The sequence below is a fragment of the Saccostrea cucullata genome, unplaced genomic scaffold, assembly GCF_032062105.1.
Source record: "Saccostrea cucullata isolate Sc308-1 unplaced genomic scaffold, CSIRO_AGI_Scuc_v1 ctg1387, whole genome shotgun sequence".
Classification (NCBI taxonomy): domain Eukaryota; kingdom Metazoa; phylum Mollusca; class Bivalvia; order Ostreida; family Ostreidae; genus Saccostrea; species Saccostrea cuccullata.
The window spans coordinates 37,034-55,418 of NW_026929355.1; the positions used below are offsets into that span (position 1 = coordinate 37,034).

The following is an 18,385-nucleotide window of genomic DNA, read 5'->3' on the forward strand; positions in this document are numbered from 1 at the left end:
GAGATAACTCTAAAATTTTGGTAAAACTTGTGTTTTTCACTATAGAAATCAACGGAAAACGGAAAATATTTTTAAAACATCTCTCCCCCCCCCCCCGTGTCACAAAAATTCCTTTTTACGGGTAATATGGAATGTTATTTCACAAATTCATTCCAAAGTTTTTTTGTGTGACACGGAAGGGAACATATGTTTATCGACAAAAAAAAAAAAAAAAGGATAAAAATGTTTATTTTCCACCAATATCAAAGCGATTTACAACTGAAACATTATATTTTCCTGATATATTTATGTTTTATTTATTTGCCTAAGACAAAAGAAAAGATATAAGGAACATTTAATCATATCCAAGACTATTTCAAAATATGGTGATGCCTGAAACTCCGATTTCAATGGAAAATATCGTCTACCCCCCTTTTTTCAAGAGCTGGAATTATGGATAATTTACTGTTTAGCGGTGGTATTAAGACAATTCATCAATTACCATTGAACTGTTCTTTGTATTAAACAAAGATTTTATGGCCAAATTGCTATTCACTTTGTATTAAATGGTTCCAAAATGTAGGCGGGAATCGAGAGTTAGCGTGCGTATTTCTTTTCAATTATTTCATTGGTTGAAATGCTGTTCAAGGCAAGGGAGATAACTTTCTGATGGTCTAATTTTCGTACGACTTACCAATTTTTTTTCAATATTTCCAATCTTAAAAAAATGACAAAATGAACAACAAAATCAGCAGTAATTAATTCTAAATAACAATATATTTAATTGCAATAACTAAAAAGGTCTTTTTATTTTCATCAAGTTGCAAATAAGATTTGATTTTTATTGCTTGCTGGCTTTACAATTTGTATTTATTCTTTTCGCCTTATTTGTTTGAAGAAACATTTAACGGAATCGGCCGGGGTTTGCCGAAGGTCTCGGTCAGTTTACGGAGATGACCGAGCCACAACCGCGGTAGGGTTAATACCAGTAAAAAGCTAATGTAGAAATACGAAATCAAGAAATTCAAAAGAATTATACGACTTGAAAGATGTAGATCAGTTTACTGTTTAAGGTTGTTGCTAAAGACGGTAAGCTTTTTAAAAAGCTCTACTTGTAAGTTAAGACATGAGTTGACATTCCACGTTTTACTTTTTAAACAGGAAGTGTCATCCATGTTGGCAGTCTTTCCGTATGTACTTTTGATAGCTGCATTCTGATTGGTTAACTTAGTTTAGGATCTTTGATAGTCATTGGCTTTTATTTGGGGCTTAGCTAGGGTATTTAAACCCGTGCTCGTGTAGTTTTCTTCACTTGGGTTGGGGAACACAGCCTCATGGTTAGTTCCTCTTTTCTGTGCTAAGAAAACATTATGAGCACTATTTGATTATATACTTAGCGGGCTAAGAAAACCTCATGGTTTAACAGTTCTCTAGGTCTTAGCTTAAATTTAGTTTCACGTTTTCCACATGTTAGGAAACAGTTATGATGTAGGTTATTTGAAGTAAATTTAGTTTCCCCTTTCCAAGTCCAGCCTAGTCTAGGGATATGTAGATAACAGGTCTATTTTCTAGAACCACCATTTATTATTTATTTTTGGGTGTTGTTTATTTTCTGGGTGAGTTATTTTTAGAGCCTAGAATTAGTATTGATATTTTCAGTTCAACTCTAGAGTGTTGATAGTGTCATACTGGGTGATGTAGCTCATTCCCTTTAGATTTTTTTTTTTATTTCATTGATTTTATAGGTTTTTTGACCATTTTCATCAGTATGGAAGCTCAGTAGGGACATAAATTATTTTTCATAGTCTTTCCACATGCCTCCCATTTTCTGTTTCATTTTTCAATATTTATTGAGTTTATTCATTGAGATTATTGTGATTCACTTACCAGATCAAATTACATTTTTTTCATAAAGCTTTATTAATCCTGTGCAATTTCTAAGACTTTTCTGCTTGTTAAATTTTGATCATTATTTATTATTCGTTATCATTTACAACGGTTAATTCTCACTTTATCAAATTGATAAAACTTACAACTGTGTTTTCATATAGCGTTGACCATAGTTCAGAAATCCCCTTACCTGGGTTGATCATTGATAACTGGAGATAGTTTACTCCTTTAAGCCAAGTTGGCTAGTAACTTTGGTAATTTATACACTAACGAGTTTTACTTCCGGTTACATAAGATTCTATAAATAGTAAAACAAGTCTATAATTTTTTATATACTTGATCAAATGATCATGTTTGAGTCAATCAGAGAGCGTAGAATAATAGAGAAATAAATTAATTATAAAATCCCCCCAGGACGTATTTCCTCCAGGATATTTTAAAAATACATAGTTTTAGCAAATGGTGTCTCTGGCTAAATCAGTGGCACACCTGACTGATAATCTCGGGGTCGTGAGTTCGATCCACGCAATGCCGTATTTTCTTTAGAAACTGAAGCCGTTCACTATTTTGCATAGTATGCTTATGCTATGTAATTAAACCCCTGACCACTATGCGAAAATAGTTTAGTATTTATAATGTTATTATATAAAGAGAAACTGACAAGAAACAAAAAAAAAAATATCCAACAATATCTATGTACAGTGTACATGAAAAATATCTTTTGCTAATGAAAAATTAAAATAACAATTTCCTGAAAACCGCTATTATCTGATCGAAAATTTATTCCTTTACCATAATTAGATTTCACTGAACTAGAACAGATGTGGTATTGAATATTCCCTTGTTCTATGGCAGTTGTCAGGGAATCGGTCTTTTTATGACAAAAGCCTCCTTTGTTGCAATCATAATACATTAGTTCTTTGCAATGTCGTATTTCAAGTTCAATTTAACTATCCTCCTTATTGTGCTCTGTTTTCCGAATTATACATGTGGTTTCTTCGGTCCAAGTAGGTTAAACATTTAATCTTTCAAGTCATTTGATATTCTTTGCTATGAGTATCATTCGTGAATCAAATGTTACTTTTAATTCGGAAAGTACAGGCATTTTGTATATTTTGTGTATTTTGTTTATCTTCTTTTAGATGTGCCAGTCTGTGACGTAGAACAATTTTGGGGAAACTGTAACAAAGATGCCCTATGTCTGTGCTACACTGGATTGTGGTATTCTTCAACTGTTTCTTCTATAAGCGAAATTATGTCTACGGTGAATTCCTTTTATAACGTATGCACATGTATTAGTGGTGAGTATTTAAACATTAGAAAGCGGATAATAATTTAACACCGAATGTAAGATTCTACTAAATTAATTAGGGCATTAATAATAATTTTTTAAAAAAATAATAAAAAGGTTGTGATAGAACCAACTAGTTTTTTGGATTCAAAGTGTTCAGTCATTTTTGAATTATTAATTCATTTAATACATTTCAAATAAAAAGTCATGTGTTAAATTAGAAATACTGCAGTTAATCCAAAGAAAAGTTATTTAATTTGTAAAATCAAATTATATATAATAAAAAAATTCAAATATGATTTCAAAGCACTGTCTCATAATGATACCAATAACAAGGCCAAAAAATAAAACAGAGTTAAAACAAAGATGAGTCCAGCTTTTCATTTTTATATCATCCTAAAATAAATCAGCTTTCGTTATTGGCAAGAGACATTTTACCAGTGATAAAGACTCTGATCCGGAACACAGGGTGAGAAGACTTTTGTAAATAAAAGAAATACAAGAACACCATTACTATTATTCTTACTATTCAACGTTCAACATCATTTAACACATGCTAAGTAGGTGTACATTTTTCTATGAGTTATCACGTCTAAAAACAGTTAAATAAACAAATTAATAAAATGCAAGGAATAAACATTTTTAAACATCTGTTCATTAAAGTTGATTTATACATAAAAAAAAAACATTGATCAAGTTCTTTATTTTTTTTTTCCAGCGATTGTCAACTGTTGGGTTTTGTAATTACATGTGCATGCGTAAGGTTTTGAAGTGTATAAAAGTGGGGACAAATACAAATTGTTATACATACCACCCACCCCACCCCCCCATTTTCGTTTTATTGTAGCATAGAATGCTTGTCTGACCCAAGAAGTTCTATCGAACTGAAAATAAAAATTAGAGTTTAGTTGAAAAGTTCTCTCATCAATCAAAAAAACTTTGAGTAATTCTATACTGACGTTGATTTTTTTGTCCACAAGGACTTTTGGATACCTCTGGGTTTTTTATATAAAAAATTAATGATAAAGGAAACGTTCGTAGTTCTCTGGTCGATACAATGGTGGTTTCAGCAAAATCAATCTTTCATTAAATCGAGTAATATATAAATATCGTTTTACATACTTAATGATAGATCATGATTGATACACTGGCTTGTTTAGGTACAATTTCATTTATCCGGTCATGACAGGGCACACGCGGTTGATGAGATCGATTTGCAGGGGATGTTTTCTACTCTATGACATCTGTCCCAACCGCTGATTTATTTTAATATCCGTATTTTGCTTTGCTCTCGATTTGTATCATTTTAATGGACTTTTCACCTTGCTTAATTTAAAAATATCAAACTGTAAATCGACCTGTCAATTCGTTTAGAAATAGATTGAACAGCAGGCATAAATGCCTATGATCGTTCTCTCACCTTGCTTACAGTTAGTAATGTCAATATTTCTTTTCTTATTTCTGATTTTTTTTCCTATTTCTAGTAAATTTTTTAGGAATATTACATTTATTTATCAATGGCTACAGAGATTGATTGATTTATATTGTTTAACGTCCCTCTCGAGAATTTTTCACTCATATGGAAACGTCACCGTATGCCGGTGAAGGGTTTCAAGTTTTGACCTATACTCGGCACTCAGGGCCATTGAGCAGTGAGGGTTCTTTATCGTACCAGCGCCTACCGTGACACGGGACCCACGTTTTTAAGGTCATGTCCGAAAGACCCGTGACTTTCACTTCTAGTGCCGAGCGCTTGGCGAAGGAACAGTCTCTACCTTTGTTTACGTTTTAGGTATGACGCGGCGCCGCGAACGAGAATCGAACCCGGGCCTCCCAATCACGAAGCGAACGCTCTACCACTAGGTTACCGTGACCGGTGGCTCCAGAGAAAGATAGATATTATTTATTTCCTTTTAAGGTAGGTCACTCGTCAGCTCTTTGGAAAAGTTCACGCAGAACCTCTTACTTCAAAACTATTTATCAAAATTCAATTTTTATAACATATTTAATTTCAACAATGTTCATGTTTTAACATTCAACATAAAAACTGCTCAAAAAGCTACAAAGAAGCAAGATTTGTGAGGGACTATTTTTTGTGATGGAAGGATATTTAGCAGATAATTCTGCAAATCTGCACATTCATTAAATTCAATATCTTGGACTTACAGCGTCACATACTTTTACTCGGAAAATATTTTCCATTATGATATTGCTAGGAATATTTAATATAGGTCTTAATTTATATTTTTATAACAAGTTTTACACCTTCCTTCAATAAACTTTGCCAAAAAATGAAGAAATGTCAAATAAGTCAATATAAAATTAACACAATTTTTTGCCTGAAAATCACATATTTTGACCAACATTTCAAAATTAACATCACTGACCCCAACATTTTCTTTCATTATTTCAAAGTACTCGATACTTGTGACTGATTAGCACTTAAGTCGTAAAAAGCTTGATTTAAGAAAATGTTTTATTGCCTATTTAGTCTTTTAATACCCCTAAATATGTTACTTTTTAGTGCAAAAAGGTCATACAATAATTTATGCGCATTAATTTGCAAGATTTTTTCAATGATAAATATTATTAAAAATATTTTACATAAATTAAGATGATATTTTTTGCCATGGTCACATCTGATAAAATATAATAAGGGTTTAAGTAATTAACCAAAGAGTTAAAATTTAAGTGCAAAAAGGTCAACTTCATCGTACCATAGATCAGTAAGATGAACACTGAACGCCTATTTTCTCTGCGATTTTGAGTCACTTTCTATGAGTACTTATTCAAAATATACTTCTCAAAAAATCCTCGATTTAACAAATTTCACGAGTGACATACCTTAAGAGACATAAGAAAAAATACACACCTTTTTGGACAGGACTGTACTAACTATTCGTAATCATGAGATAGTGCACGGGATTGTCTAAATCAGTAAATGGTTAGATTATATTCCCCCACCAATTTATAAAATTTGATTTACTTTATCATTACAGGAAGCCCAATTCAAAAGTGTATTAACCCGCACGTACATCAGAGTATGTATATTTGATATTAAAACCTATGGTATTCTTCAAGGGTTAAAATTGTAATTATTATTCTATTTATTTCAGAAACATTACGTTTTCTGACATTTGAATCTAATTAATTTTTGCATTTCTTTCATGAAAATATGAAATAAATACGCCTATTCAAATTCCTACGTCTATTCAAATTCCTACATAATGTGTACTCAAAACATTATTTTATGGTGTTTGATTGTTGTAGAAGTTGTTTCGTTGCTTTCAAGCGGGGGAAAGATGGCACTATCAGGTGAGTAGTTTTTTCATAACCAAAAGGTATTGTTTTTTCTGCATTGGTCACATGTACGAGGGTCATTCAAAAAATTCGTAGACTTTTGAAATACTAGTAACTTTTTATTTAACGTCATATTACAACCAAACTTGGTACACATATTTTAACAACAGATTCAAATATTTTTAGTAAAAAGATAAAAGCATATTTTGATATTCATCACAATTATTAAAGATTTAAGACAGCAAAAATGGGGTCACGGAGCAGGGTCAAAATTGAGTTATTTACTAAGGCTTAAAAAAAAGTTTGTTTCCTGTAACATTCCCAAAAAATCAAGGGTCGGTAGGTCGGAAATTCTTTTTTTTTTGCTTATGAATGGTCAAACATCCCCGGTCCGAAAATACCAGGTGTTATATTTACAGTGGACACCCAATATGGCATCCAAAATGGCTGCCAAGCGACAGAAAACGAACTTCAGAAAGTTGTAGAGGGAAACTGTTGTTACAATAATGATTACTCTTTATATTTAAGGTAAATGTACACTAACTTGACATATTTTATGTCTCAAATTAAGCTACAAGCTATTTTTTTAAATTTAATAAATGGAATCAGCTGATTGATCAAACGAAGTTTTGCCATTTGTCAGAAAAAAAATCCACCCGGGGATAATTTCAATGGGTCGGTCGGGTTACAGGAAACAAACATATTTTTTTAGGCCTAATTATACACTTTAAAATGTTTATAGCCATATATCTTATAAATGGCACTTTAAGGAAATAAAATCTAAATACTTAAAGTAAGTATTGTTTTATTATTTCATAAGCTAAAAGGCAATGAAATACCTTGCTTAGTTTAAAAAATATCAATTTCTAAAGACAGATAGACTTGGTAAAAAACAGAAAAAAGAAAACCATGACGCCAAAGGACGTCACGGAGCAGCGAGAAGCAATAAAAATGTGTTTTGCGATCGGCAACTTTTAAAACAAACTCTGAAAATGCAGAAGGAAATATATGCAATATACTGGTACTGTAGAAGTACTTTTTTCCGCGTGGTATTAATTTACGCTATGTACGCGGACACAAACTTTCCGCGGAAATTTGTCCTAGCGTACTTAATATAAATGTATGGCATGTATGACAGTCTAAGAAATCCGCGTAATTTTCTACCCGCGGATTTAACATAAATTGAGACTCCGCGGAATTATGACCCCGTGGAAAAAAGTACGTCTACAGTAGGGTGAATTCACCATGCATCGGATACCCTTGTACTTCAACAAGTTCTAGCAATATCGCTACGGACGGAAAATTATCAAAATGGAGTTCAACATTTAGTTTGTGATTAAAATAACAATTTAGGACACAAATATATTCCGTTTATTGAGAAAATATCCCCGAAAATCGAGTTTTTAGAAAAAACTGAAAATTCACCATGGATCGGACATTGTTCACCATGCATCGGACAGACGGTATGGAGACCGGAAAAGTATCATACCTTTATCACAGTGCTTTAAAATCCTTGATATGGATATATTTTAATCTTTATCTATGAAATAACCCTCAACTTTAATTAAATCGACGATATTATTGCACAAATGTAGAACGATTCTCGATACCTCACTCTGTCTTAGAAATGCTTTAAAATGCTTATAGTGCCGTAATTCGCGCCTTTTTTCTCATGGTTTATCATACTCTGGTTTGAAGAAATAAATTGAGTAAAATTCCAGACGTCATATATCGATAACTTGTATTTTGACTGAAAATATAGAGTTTTTATTTTCTTTTTCCGCAAAAAACAGCTGTCAGCTGGGTTCTGTATGAAAATGGTAGTGCTTACCTTTGCATCGAAAAGTGTCCGATGCATGGTTAATTTGTGTCCGATGTACGGTGAAAATAGCATACTAGTAAAAACCAGCTCTAATAAGAATTAAACAAACATTGAAGTGAAATTTAATTATAATTTATGTAAAATTACCAATCCCTGACAAAATTCACCAAAGTCCGACTCGTTCCGTGGAAGTCGAATTTAAAAGAACGATAACTCTAAAAATTACAACATCATAAATTTCGGGTTATTCCCCTTTGATGATGTAAAATATGACGTAACTTCAAGGCCATTTGCGGGGTATTTTTATCACAACATGATAAACACAATCGGTATCATTAAAAAATTTAAATCTTCGTCTTTATGACAGAAACAAATAAATACACAGAACTCTTAAGTAGAAAGAGAGTTTATTGCCTAAAGTTGTCCGAAGCAAGGTATGTGTCCGATGCATGGTGAACTCACCCTATATGAAATGAGCCCTGCATTTGTTTTAATGGAAAATTTAATCGTTGAGTAGTAGAGACTTTGATTCGGGCGATGGACGGTGTGCACAGAAACAGTTTATGGTTCAAAATCTTGTCAAAAAAGTTAGTAACGTCATGAAACGTGATGTGTGCTTTACTCGCGCGCGGAACTTTTAAAAGCAGAGTTACACGGGTAATAAATTCGAAAACAATGACAATCTAACTAAAAGTAATCAAATAATTGACAGCAAACTAGGTGTCAAGTGTTATGGATACGTTTTAATTAATGGGGAAGACGCTTCAAACCGAGTATAATTGGAATAAAAACAGCGTAAGTTTGAAAAACTTTCTGGAGGTTGTTTTTGACGTTACAATGTTATTAGCCGTGCTCCGTGGCGATAAAACACGTTGCTTTTAAAACTGGCTGACATGAGTTCCATTGATTGAAATTGAATAAAGCTTGGCAAATCGATAAGATATATGCTTTTACATATAAAAATATGTTGATCTTAAATTTTGTAAAAATTATCTGATAATTAGGAACATTGTCCACGTATTTTTTGAATGACCCTCGTATTTGTATATTTAGCCCTAAAAACAGAAACCGAAAAAGTTTGAAGACATATGCCGGGCATTTTTCTTAGAATTTTCGCATTATTAATGATATTTCATTTATGTAGGCCTAGATCATTAAACTTTGCCATGGCTTATTTTTTTTGGAGATAGATATTCGGCATTTTTAGCGGGACCAGATTTCAGGAATTCGTGTAATTGTAATTTCAGCAGTCTCGTTTAAGTCACCATTTTGTAAGTTCTATGGCCAATACAATTACCTTGTCTACCAATACAATTTATCAATGAGTCAAATGTTGACTAACGTTTTTCATACTAATTGATAGTCCATTATATAAGCACTGATTTGACTACGGATATTTCTATTATTTCCCGATCATGACAAGGAGCACACGGCGGGTGTAATCGGTCAGCAGGGGATGCTCACTCCTCCATGGCACCTGATCCCACCTCTGATGTTTCAGAGGTCCGTGTTTGCTTTGCTACTATTTTGTATTGTTTTACGGACTACTGATCTTGAATACTATGCGTTATCTCCATGTTTCAATCTATACTTAAAAAAAAGCGTAAGCGAAATTTTCGCAAGCACATTTCTTTTGAATAACGTTCTCTTGAACAAAATTGTGATTTGCAGTATATATCAACAGTAAGTTCTCAAAATTAGAAGGTTCAACTACTAGTATTTCAGCTAAGCTTATTCATTTTAAGGACTCTGCAGTCTTTCAAGAAAAAATATGGCCATAGCGAGACCTTTTAATAATATTTCGTAAATTCTATGGTCGATACAATGAATCAGCAAAAACAATTTATCATTAAGTCATGCTGACGGACGTTTTTAGGTCACCTGAGTAAACTCAGGTGACCTATTGCTATCTGTTTTCGTCCGTCGTCGTGCGTCGTCCGTCGTCCATCGTGTGTTAACATTTGAACATTTTCATCTTCTTCTCTGCAATCACTGAACCAATTTCAACCAAATTTGGCACAAAGCATCTATTGGTGAAGAGGAACAAAAATTGTGAATTTCATGATCCCTGTCCCCCTGGGGCCTGAGGGGTGGGGCCAAAACCACTAAAATTAATGCAATCTTTAAAAATCTTCTTCTTTACTCATGGACATCAAGCAGTCAAACTGTTTGCATGATTGTAACCAGCAATGAGTCCTCTACCAAAATTGTGAAATTCATGGCCCTGGGGTCAGGGGTTCTAGTGCTAGGGCGGGGCTAAATAAGTAGGTACATGTAGTGAAAATGCATTATTTCTTTGAAAGTCTTCTTCTCTGCTCCTGGGTATTATATAAACCAACTATGTACATAGTTATGATAAGCAAGAGTGCCTCTACCAAAATTGTGAATTTTATGGCCCCAGGGTCAGGGGTTCTGGTGTTAGGGCGGGGCTCTATTGATTATATAGTGAAAATACATGAATTCTTTGAAAATCTTCTTCTCTGCTCCTGGGTATTAAATAAACTAACTAAGTACATAGTTATGATAAGCAAGAGGGCCTTTACCAAAATTGTGAATTTTATGGCCCCAGGGTCAGGGGTTCTTGTTTTCGGGTGGGGCTCTAATGATTATATAGTGAAATGCATGATTTCTTTGAACATCTTATCCTTTGCTCCTGGTTAATATGCTAATGATCTAATTACATATTTAAGGCCAGGATTTATTTTATTTTCAGTTTTACAAACCCACCGCTCAAGGTTTTGAATTTTCAGAAAAAAAAAATAAAACAATTTTTTTCTTTCCGATGTCAAATTTGAGTCGGGATCGAGATTTCAAATTTACGAACTCGCACTTCCGGTTTTACGATGAAACGGCGGGCAAATAAAGCTAGATCTGAGAAGATAGCTTGGGTTAGTGTAAAATTCATCTATAAGAGTGCCATTCAAAACGTTTCACCCGTTCAAAGGACAAATAAAATGCTGACAACTTTGTTGCACAGTGACATGCTGGTGAGATAATTATGTATTCGTTTCAAAAGTAACTGTGTGTAAATTATTTTCCTCCCCCAGGTTTTAAACTGCCCGTGGTAGCTATTGCATATTGCCAGCGACATTGTTTAGGTCTCTGTTATAGCTTACAGTCTAAGCATCATTCTTCAGAAAAGGGTTGCTTATGCATCAGATGTAATGAATAAAACTATGGGAGAAGTTAAGTCCATTTGAGGAAGAAATAAACAATAACCTGAAGAAATAAAAAAAAATTCAACTATCAAAAGGCAAGAATATACAAATATATACAGGCATGTAGTATCATTTGTATCAGCCAGAAATATTATTTTACACTTAATTGAAAAAATGTTCTCCCTACTCTCCAATACACTCCCTGTCTGTTTTATGATAGGAATTATAATTTTAGGGATGAAGTAAATTTTAGAACAATGTCTACACATTTACCTAAAACATATTTAAAAAATGAATATATATTGAAAGACCTTTAAAGAATTGATTTTTTAAAATATATTTTGATCAACATCACAAAATTTATATAACTGGCCCAAACTGGCAGATGATGAAATAAGCAATTAAATGTTCTACTTTCCTATTTGTAAGCATTATGTGTCCAGTGGTAAGGAGCCTATTAGGATAGCATAAAAAAAGAATGTACAAATGTTAATAATTGATTTATCAAAAAACAATTTTATTTCCTTCTCCTTTGGGACTTTTTTATTCTCATGTTCATAACTAAACCTAAACATAAAAAAATGCTGGCCTTATAGTGAAGAAAGGGGCCTCTTTCAAAATAGATGATTTCAGGGCCGCTGGGTCAGGGGTACCAGGGGGGTACTTTGACTAAAAATAAATTAATGCTTTGAAATCTGCCCTTTGATAAGCAATGGTGTCTCTTTCAAAATTTGTGAATTTCATGGCTTTTGGATTAAAACACGAACCAAATACAATTGCTGGAAAGTTGTTACATGATACTCAGGTGACCTATAAGGCCCGTGGGCCTCTTGTTCATTTTAATTGTTAGTCCATTATTTATACATCGAATTGAACACGAATTTTTCCGTTATTTCCTGATCATGACAAGGAGCACACGGCGGGTGTACATGTGACCGGTCGGTAGGGGACGCTCACTCCTTCATGGCACCTGAACCCACCTCTTGTGTTTTGGAGGTCCGTATTTGCCATGCTCCTAATTTGTAATGTTTTATGGACTTTTATATTCAATACTGTTCGTTATCTCCATATCCTTCACTTCGTCTACAGAGCTACATGTATACAGGGGAAATGATGATACCTATGGAAAATTTCTTAATGTATGTGAGACCCATGGGGATAAACAGAGGAACTACTGTGTGTATCTTAGTTTAACTTGAAAATATATGAGTAAAGACAAAAAAGATCTTCATAAGAACAGCTTGACCATAAATTGTCTGGTGAACGTGCATGTAACACATGTAATGCAGGTCCACGTTCATTAGAAACATTTCCTGTAAAGGGGATAGAAGGGTCACAATTAATAAAAGTTAAAGTCTTACATATAGGAAAACAACTTTATAAATCTCAGAAAACAGTAAACATAATATGCAGACATGTTGAGCTTGTTTGCTTGTAGTACGAGGGTTGATCCAAAAGTAATGTCACAACTTTGATAAAATTGCTATAAATCGACGTAAAGCAACAAAATTATACATGATGGAAGCGTTAATTATTTCAAATCAGACCTGAAAAATTCAAAGGAATATGATGTATAATTTTCAAAATATCGGATTTTAATCAATGCACGTTTATGGTAGTCGCCGCACCTAAATATAACGTCATATGACGGATACACACCGTCATACTTTAAAGCGTTTCCCCTTCGTTTCATTAAACAATATTTGTAATTCGCAAACACTTTCACCAATTTCACTATCTTTAAGAATTCTTGGTACTATTATACACTCACTTTTTTCATAATTAAGCCCTCTGTCAATTTTTTTTTAACAATAGCATAAGACAAATTTAAAAATTCACAAGTCACTCTATACGTCTGTCACTTTTAACAACGTCAGACACCATTGAACGTGTCCGTCCGATCTCCTATCTTCGGTCTTCTTGTCCTCTACAAATCATTCAGTGACCAATCACCCGCCCAAAATTGCTGAAACCATCTATTAAGTCGCTCTTATTTACATTCTTTATTCTGTAAGTCTGACTGAATAACGAAAATGTTGCTAGTGATGATTCCCATATTTTGAAGCAAAAATGCATTACAATCGTCGAGCCTTTTTTCCCAATTTCGACAATCCCTTTGTTCAATTCAACAGAGTAAAACAATATTTTTATGATTACAAATACCAATGCCGTCATTTAATTTTCAATTAAAGACTAGAAAATGACGAGAAGTGTGTCTTTAAAAAAAATTTGGGAGATTAGGTGCTTTTTTAGAATCTTTTTAATGTGTTTGTCTTTTTCATTGTCAGAAAATATACACTTTAAAACGTGACGTCGTTTCGTTGTGACGCGGCGACATTCCCTATGCTCTATGTTTTAAACATCTATAAAATAAATTCAAATAAACATTATTTAATTAAACTTTCAATGTTAATTAGATTTATATTTGTGCATCTTTTGGTGAATTGTATTTGATAATATGACGCCAAACATAAAAGATATGGACACTGTGACATTACTTTTGGATCAACCCTCGTACATGTATTTTTTGCTTAATATATACCACGATATCAGTGAAGGATTCAACAATGACCAAAGTTTACGTGTAATTTTCCACAAATATTTCCATGTTTTTTGGGTGTAAGTTGAGATGTTTTGATAATGGACACTAGGGCAATTACTCTAATGCTGAAAATCATACATACTACAGTATTCAGTTGAAAAATCTTCAGAACTGCAAGCTCACATTTGTTATGTCATAATTCCTAAGAACTGGAATGTACGTTTATATAATGAGGAGGTGCTCTTGTATGTTCATGAAAAGGAAATAATTTTTCTTAAATGAAAAGAAGCAGGATACTGGGTTACTGAGGTAAGCATTGTGGCCAACTGTTCTCTTTTTTTAACCAATCAATATGTAACCTTTTGTTTCATTTGAACCTTCATTATATTACATATATATACATGTACATTGATTATTCTTTGGTAACCATATTGCAATACGTCTGCATTACTTTCATTTTTCTGTGATATTTAGTTATTATCAAAGGGTATCTATTACAGATGATCAAAGTTGCACGGCGTTAGTTGCAGGTAATTTCTTCTTTTTGGTATTATTGTTATGTTATCAAGCGTGATTCTATGACATTCATTAATGTACTGACATTTATTGTCTTCCTCAAATATATGTGGCTTATTTTATTCTTTACTCAATATTTTTCCTATAAATGATTTATTCATAAGCTGCGTATGCATATACAAGTAGTTGTAGAAGAAAAAAAAAATTCCAGTAATTCCCTGATTACATAATTGAGAAAAAAAATAGGTAGATTTCATAAAGACCGTTGTTACAAAGCGAAATGTAACAATAACGCGAAATGTAATAAACCTGGATTATTACATTTTGCGTTATTGCATTTTGCGTTGAAATCAACGCAGAATGTTATAACGCAAAATGTAACAACACACTTTTGAGGATTATTACATTTCGCGTTATTATATTTTGTGTCGAGATCAACGCAAAATGTAATAACATGATTTTTGGATTATTACATTTTGCGTTGTTACATTTTGCGTCGAGATTAAGCAAAAAGCAAGAACGCAAAATGTAATAACACACTTTTTGGTCAGCCAGATTGAGTACAATTTTCAATAGAGTAGTGGCCGATGAAAATAAAATAAAACAAAATGGAAAAAGAGATATATGCAATTTCTTACAATTAATGAATTTTATGATATATTGATTTAATTAACTTGTTGGGGGAAGGGGGGAATTGACCAGTGTGCTTTTGCTTTTTTATAGCCAAATGCATGGAATCTAAAAAACCTAATCATTTGTACTGGCAGATGTAAACATACAGCGGGAAAGGGTTTATTGACATTTATGTTACCATACTGTTCCATGCAAATCACCAGCATTGCAGACAAGCAAAAACAAAATTATCTCTCTCTTTCTTTCTTGCCATCAAATATTGCATTGTTTCTGCATGTCCATAGTAATACAATAATAAATATACGAAGTAAACACCCCACCATATCCCTGCCCCTCCTCGCTTGACACACACATACACTTCTTATTTGTTATTCAATGTACACATGCCGAACATGCAAGAGCTTTTAATGGACCTATGTCAGTCTTTGGTAATTATATGTGTTATTGGTTAAAACTTTAATAAGACGATCAAAAATATGCCAAATAAAGTTAAATTAATGCTTTATAATTAAGTACAGTGTATTCAATATATCTAAAGTCAGAGTCAGAAAAACGATACATTTAGATGTATTAATGTCCGTAAAAGCCCTAACGTTGGTCTCATTGTTTTAGTTCTAAATATTTTGTACACCGTGTTTCCTATGTTGGTTACATGTATATATTTGAATCAATTTTATCATCTATTTTGTTAAACGCAATCAAAAAAATTAATTATATTTTGTTTTTATTACATATTGTTTTATTACATTTTGCGTTGTCTTCAGTGCAAAAAATGAAATAACGCAAAATGTAACAACAAAAAAAAAAGTTATTACATTTTGCGTTGATCTCGACGCAAAATGTAATAAGAAAAATGTAATAATCCAGGTTTATTACATTTTGCGTTGTTATTACATTTTGCGTTGTAACAGACCATATTACAATAATAGAGGATCATATATAAAATATACAATGTGACAATTTTATTCGTTATTCTATCTTTCATTTTTTCTACTGATAATAATTTAAAACATTTTTGAAATACTTTTATAACCTTAGGAACCAGAGATGACTCCCTTGATTATGTTTATTTCATTGAATTTTATAAGAATTCTGTCTTTAGATAAAGATTATCATTAAAACATGAAGAGCAATGTTTAATTGTTTTCAAAATGAGAGAATTAATTGTTGAAGTCATATTAAAGTCCTTTATTTTTATTAATTTTTTTTTTGGAAATATTTTTTAAAGTTAAAGTTAGATTTACCATTACTAAGCCTTGAAAAAATAATTAAAACGGCAAAAGTTAAGACATGCTATTGGGATACTAGTATTCATAGCTGATATGCCTCGGCGCTTTTAATATGTTTCTTGATTAAATGGCAAGTTAATTCCTAAAGCAGCAAGAAATATCACTGTTAATCACTATTATTATCATTTCATCTTAAAAAAGAGGATCCAACAACATCGCTATCACCAACGTCAGAATCAGCCACAACATCAACAACAGTAACCACAAATGCTATCCCTAGTTCCACGGTGACGTCAGTGGAAGATCAAACACCAACCGGTACAGGAGGAGAAAAAACAAAAAGTTTTGTTATAAGTAAAAGAAATGTATATTAAATATCTAATCGCAATTTGGGAATGCTTAAAATTTGTGAATAATTATAAATATTTACATTTGCAAATGTTTTCCTCTATATAACACTACTGAAACAATGCGTATCTATAACTGTATAAATACAGGTACAGGGTCAAGAGGTCATAGATGTTCGTATGGATAAACGTTCGACGTAATTTCTCTGTGACGTCATAAAGGGTCGATGCGCGTTCAGTGGATTACATACGTGCCGTTTGCTTTGAAAAATAACGCACTTCACACGTAATAAGTCACAATCAAGCAAATACATGTATAAAGTATGAATAATTCACAAATGTAAATATAAGTAATAAGGTACCATTTTAAAACATCTATCGGGTTTAAAAATTATACCTTATTTCTTAAATGAATTTGCTTTGATGATACTAGTTATCATAATAACACAATAATTACAATAATAATGCAAATACTTTATTTCACCAATATACCTGTTAAAGTCCTGCCAAGTCCTGCCATGATTAGGCTCACTGTAGTCGACAATTCCGCTAACCAGTGTTATTAGCTTTTTTGAAGGTTTAAGTGGTCAATATATAGGTAAAGACAGTATAAGACAAAAAATTAGTAAAAATAATTGATTAAACGGATTTCATGAGCAAAAACTGTACTTTCTGTGAAATTTTTTTATGATTAAAAATGGCCATATTTAAAGAAAAAAAAATAAAAATAGATGATCTTTTTTCTTCGCCGAAATATAACTTCAAAACTTAAAAATTACAAATCAAATACTGAAACCATGGTGATTTCTTTCGTTCAGTAACAGTTTTTGTTTATTATTGTAGCTTGATATCATTTTTTCTTCATCGATGTACTACTAAAAAACAGTTAAAAATTACAAGTCAAATACTAAAACCATGTTGATTCCTTTTTCTTCAGTACCAGTTTTTGTTTACATTCGTAGCTATGTGCCCCTGTTCCTGTGACTACATGGACAAAATCGTGTACTGGAGAAATGAGACAAACCAGCTGAGACAATACTTTGAACTGAGTGAAAGGTTGGCTCAACACAAGCGCCTCCTCAGCGTCAACACAAAGAATCTCTCCTCCACAATGAACAAGAAGATCAGCGCTGACGACGAGCGGCCGACAGCCTCCGTGACAGGTTACGTGGGAGCTGTCTTTATTGCCTTATTTCTTGTTGGAATGGCCCTGGCTGATGCTCCTGTATTGATTCGGCAGACTTCTAAACTCCTCAAAGACATCAGAAAACTGTGTGCTCGAAAATGAGTTACACTGCTCTGTCCTTTTTATCAAATTATAAAAAGATGTTAATGAGAAACAAGACTTTCTGATAAACGTGATGACTTCGACTTTCCTATCGTCAAATTCCCTTCCCTTTGTAGTAATACATCTTGATCACTTTAATATAGGGTTTATATCAGTTTTTAAGAAGAGGCAAGTTATTAACAAACAAGTTGATGAATCAAAAATATTGTTTAAAGACATTATTTTGCAAGGTCTATGATCGATAGGATGACCTCGTTGCAAATACAATCTAACACGTAGTCGAATGCTGGCTGACGTTTTCATACTTCAGTGTAATTGTTATACTATTATTTTCACACTGAATTGTCCAGGGATGTTTCCGTTTTCTCGCCAAGGCAATTAATTAGGGGG

General features: G+C 32.7%; 1 protein-coding gene across 1 annotated transcript; it reads left to right on the plus strand.

Annotated features, from left to right (window-relative positions):
* The first annotated feature begins 2,801 nt into the window (after positions 1 to 2,801).
* LOC134280582 (uncharacterized) lies at positions 2,802 to 18,182 on the plus strand. Its single transcript, XM_062763030.1, has 7 exons — positions 2,802 to 2,876; positions 3,012 to 3,170; positions 6,160 to 6,201; positions 6,431 to 6,475; positions 14,483 to 14,512; positions 16,562 to 16,678; positions 17,670 to 18,182. The coding sequence occupies exons 2-7, from the start codon at positions 3,125 to 3,127 to the stop codon at positions 17,993 to 17,995; spliced, it is 606 nt and encodes a 201-aa protein (XP_062619014.1). The 5' UTR covers positions 2,802 to 2,876; positions 3,012 to 3,124; the 3' UTR covers positions 17,996 to 18,182.
* Positions 18,183 to 18,385: the final 203 nt, after the last annotated feature.

Bases quoted from the DNA above. Each gene is read 5' to 3' on its own strand.
- LOC134280582 (XM_062763030.1), top strand. From the start codon at position 3,125: ATGTCTACGGTGAATTCCTTTTATAACGTATGCACATGTATTAGTG. The intron at 6,202-6,430 runs GTATGTATATTT...TGATTGTTGTAG, and splicing joins TAACCCGCACGTACATCAGA to AAGTTGTTTCGTTGCTTTCA. The intron at 14,513-16,561 runs GTAATTTCTTCT...ATCTTAAAAAAG, and splicing joins TTGCACGGCGTTAGTTGCAG to AGGATCCAACAACATCGCTA.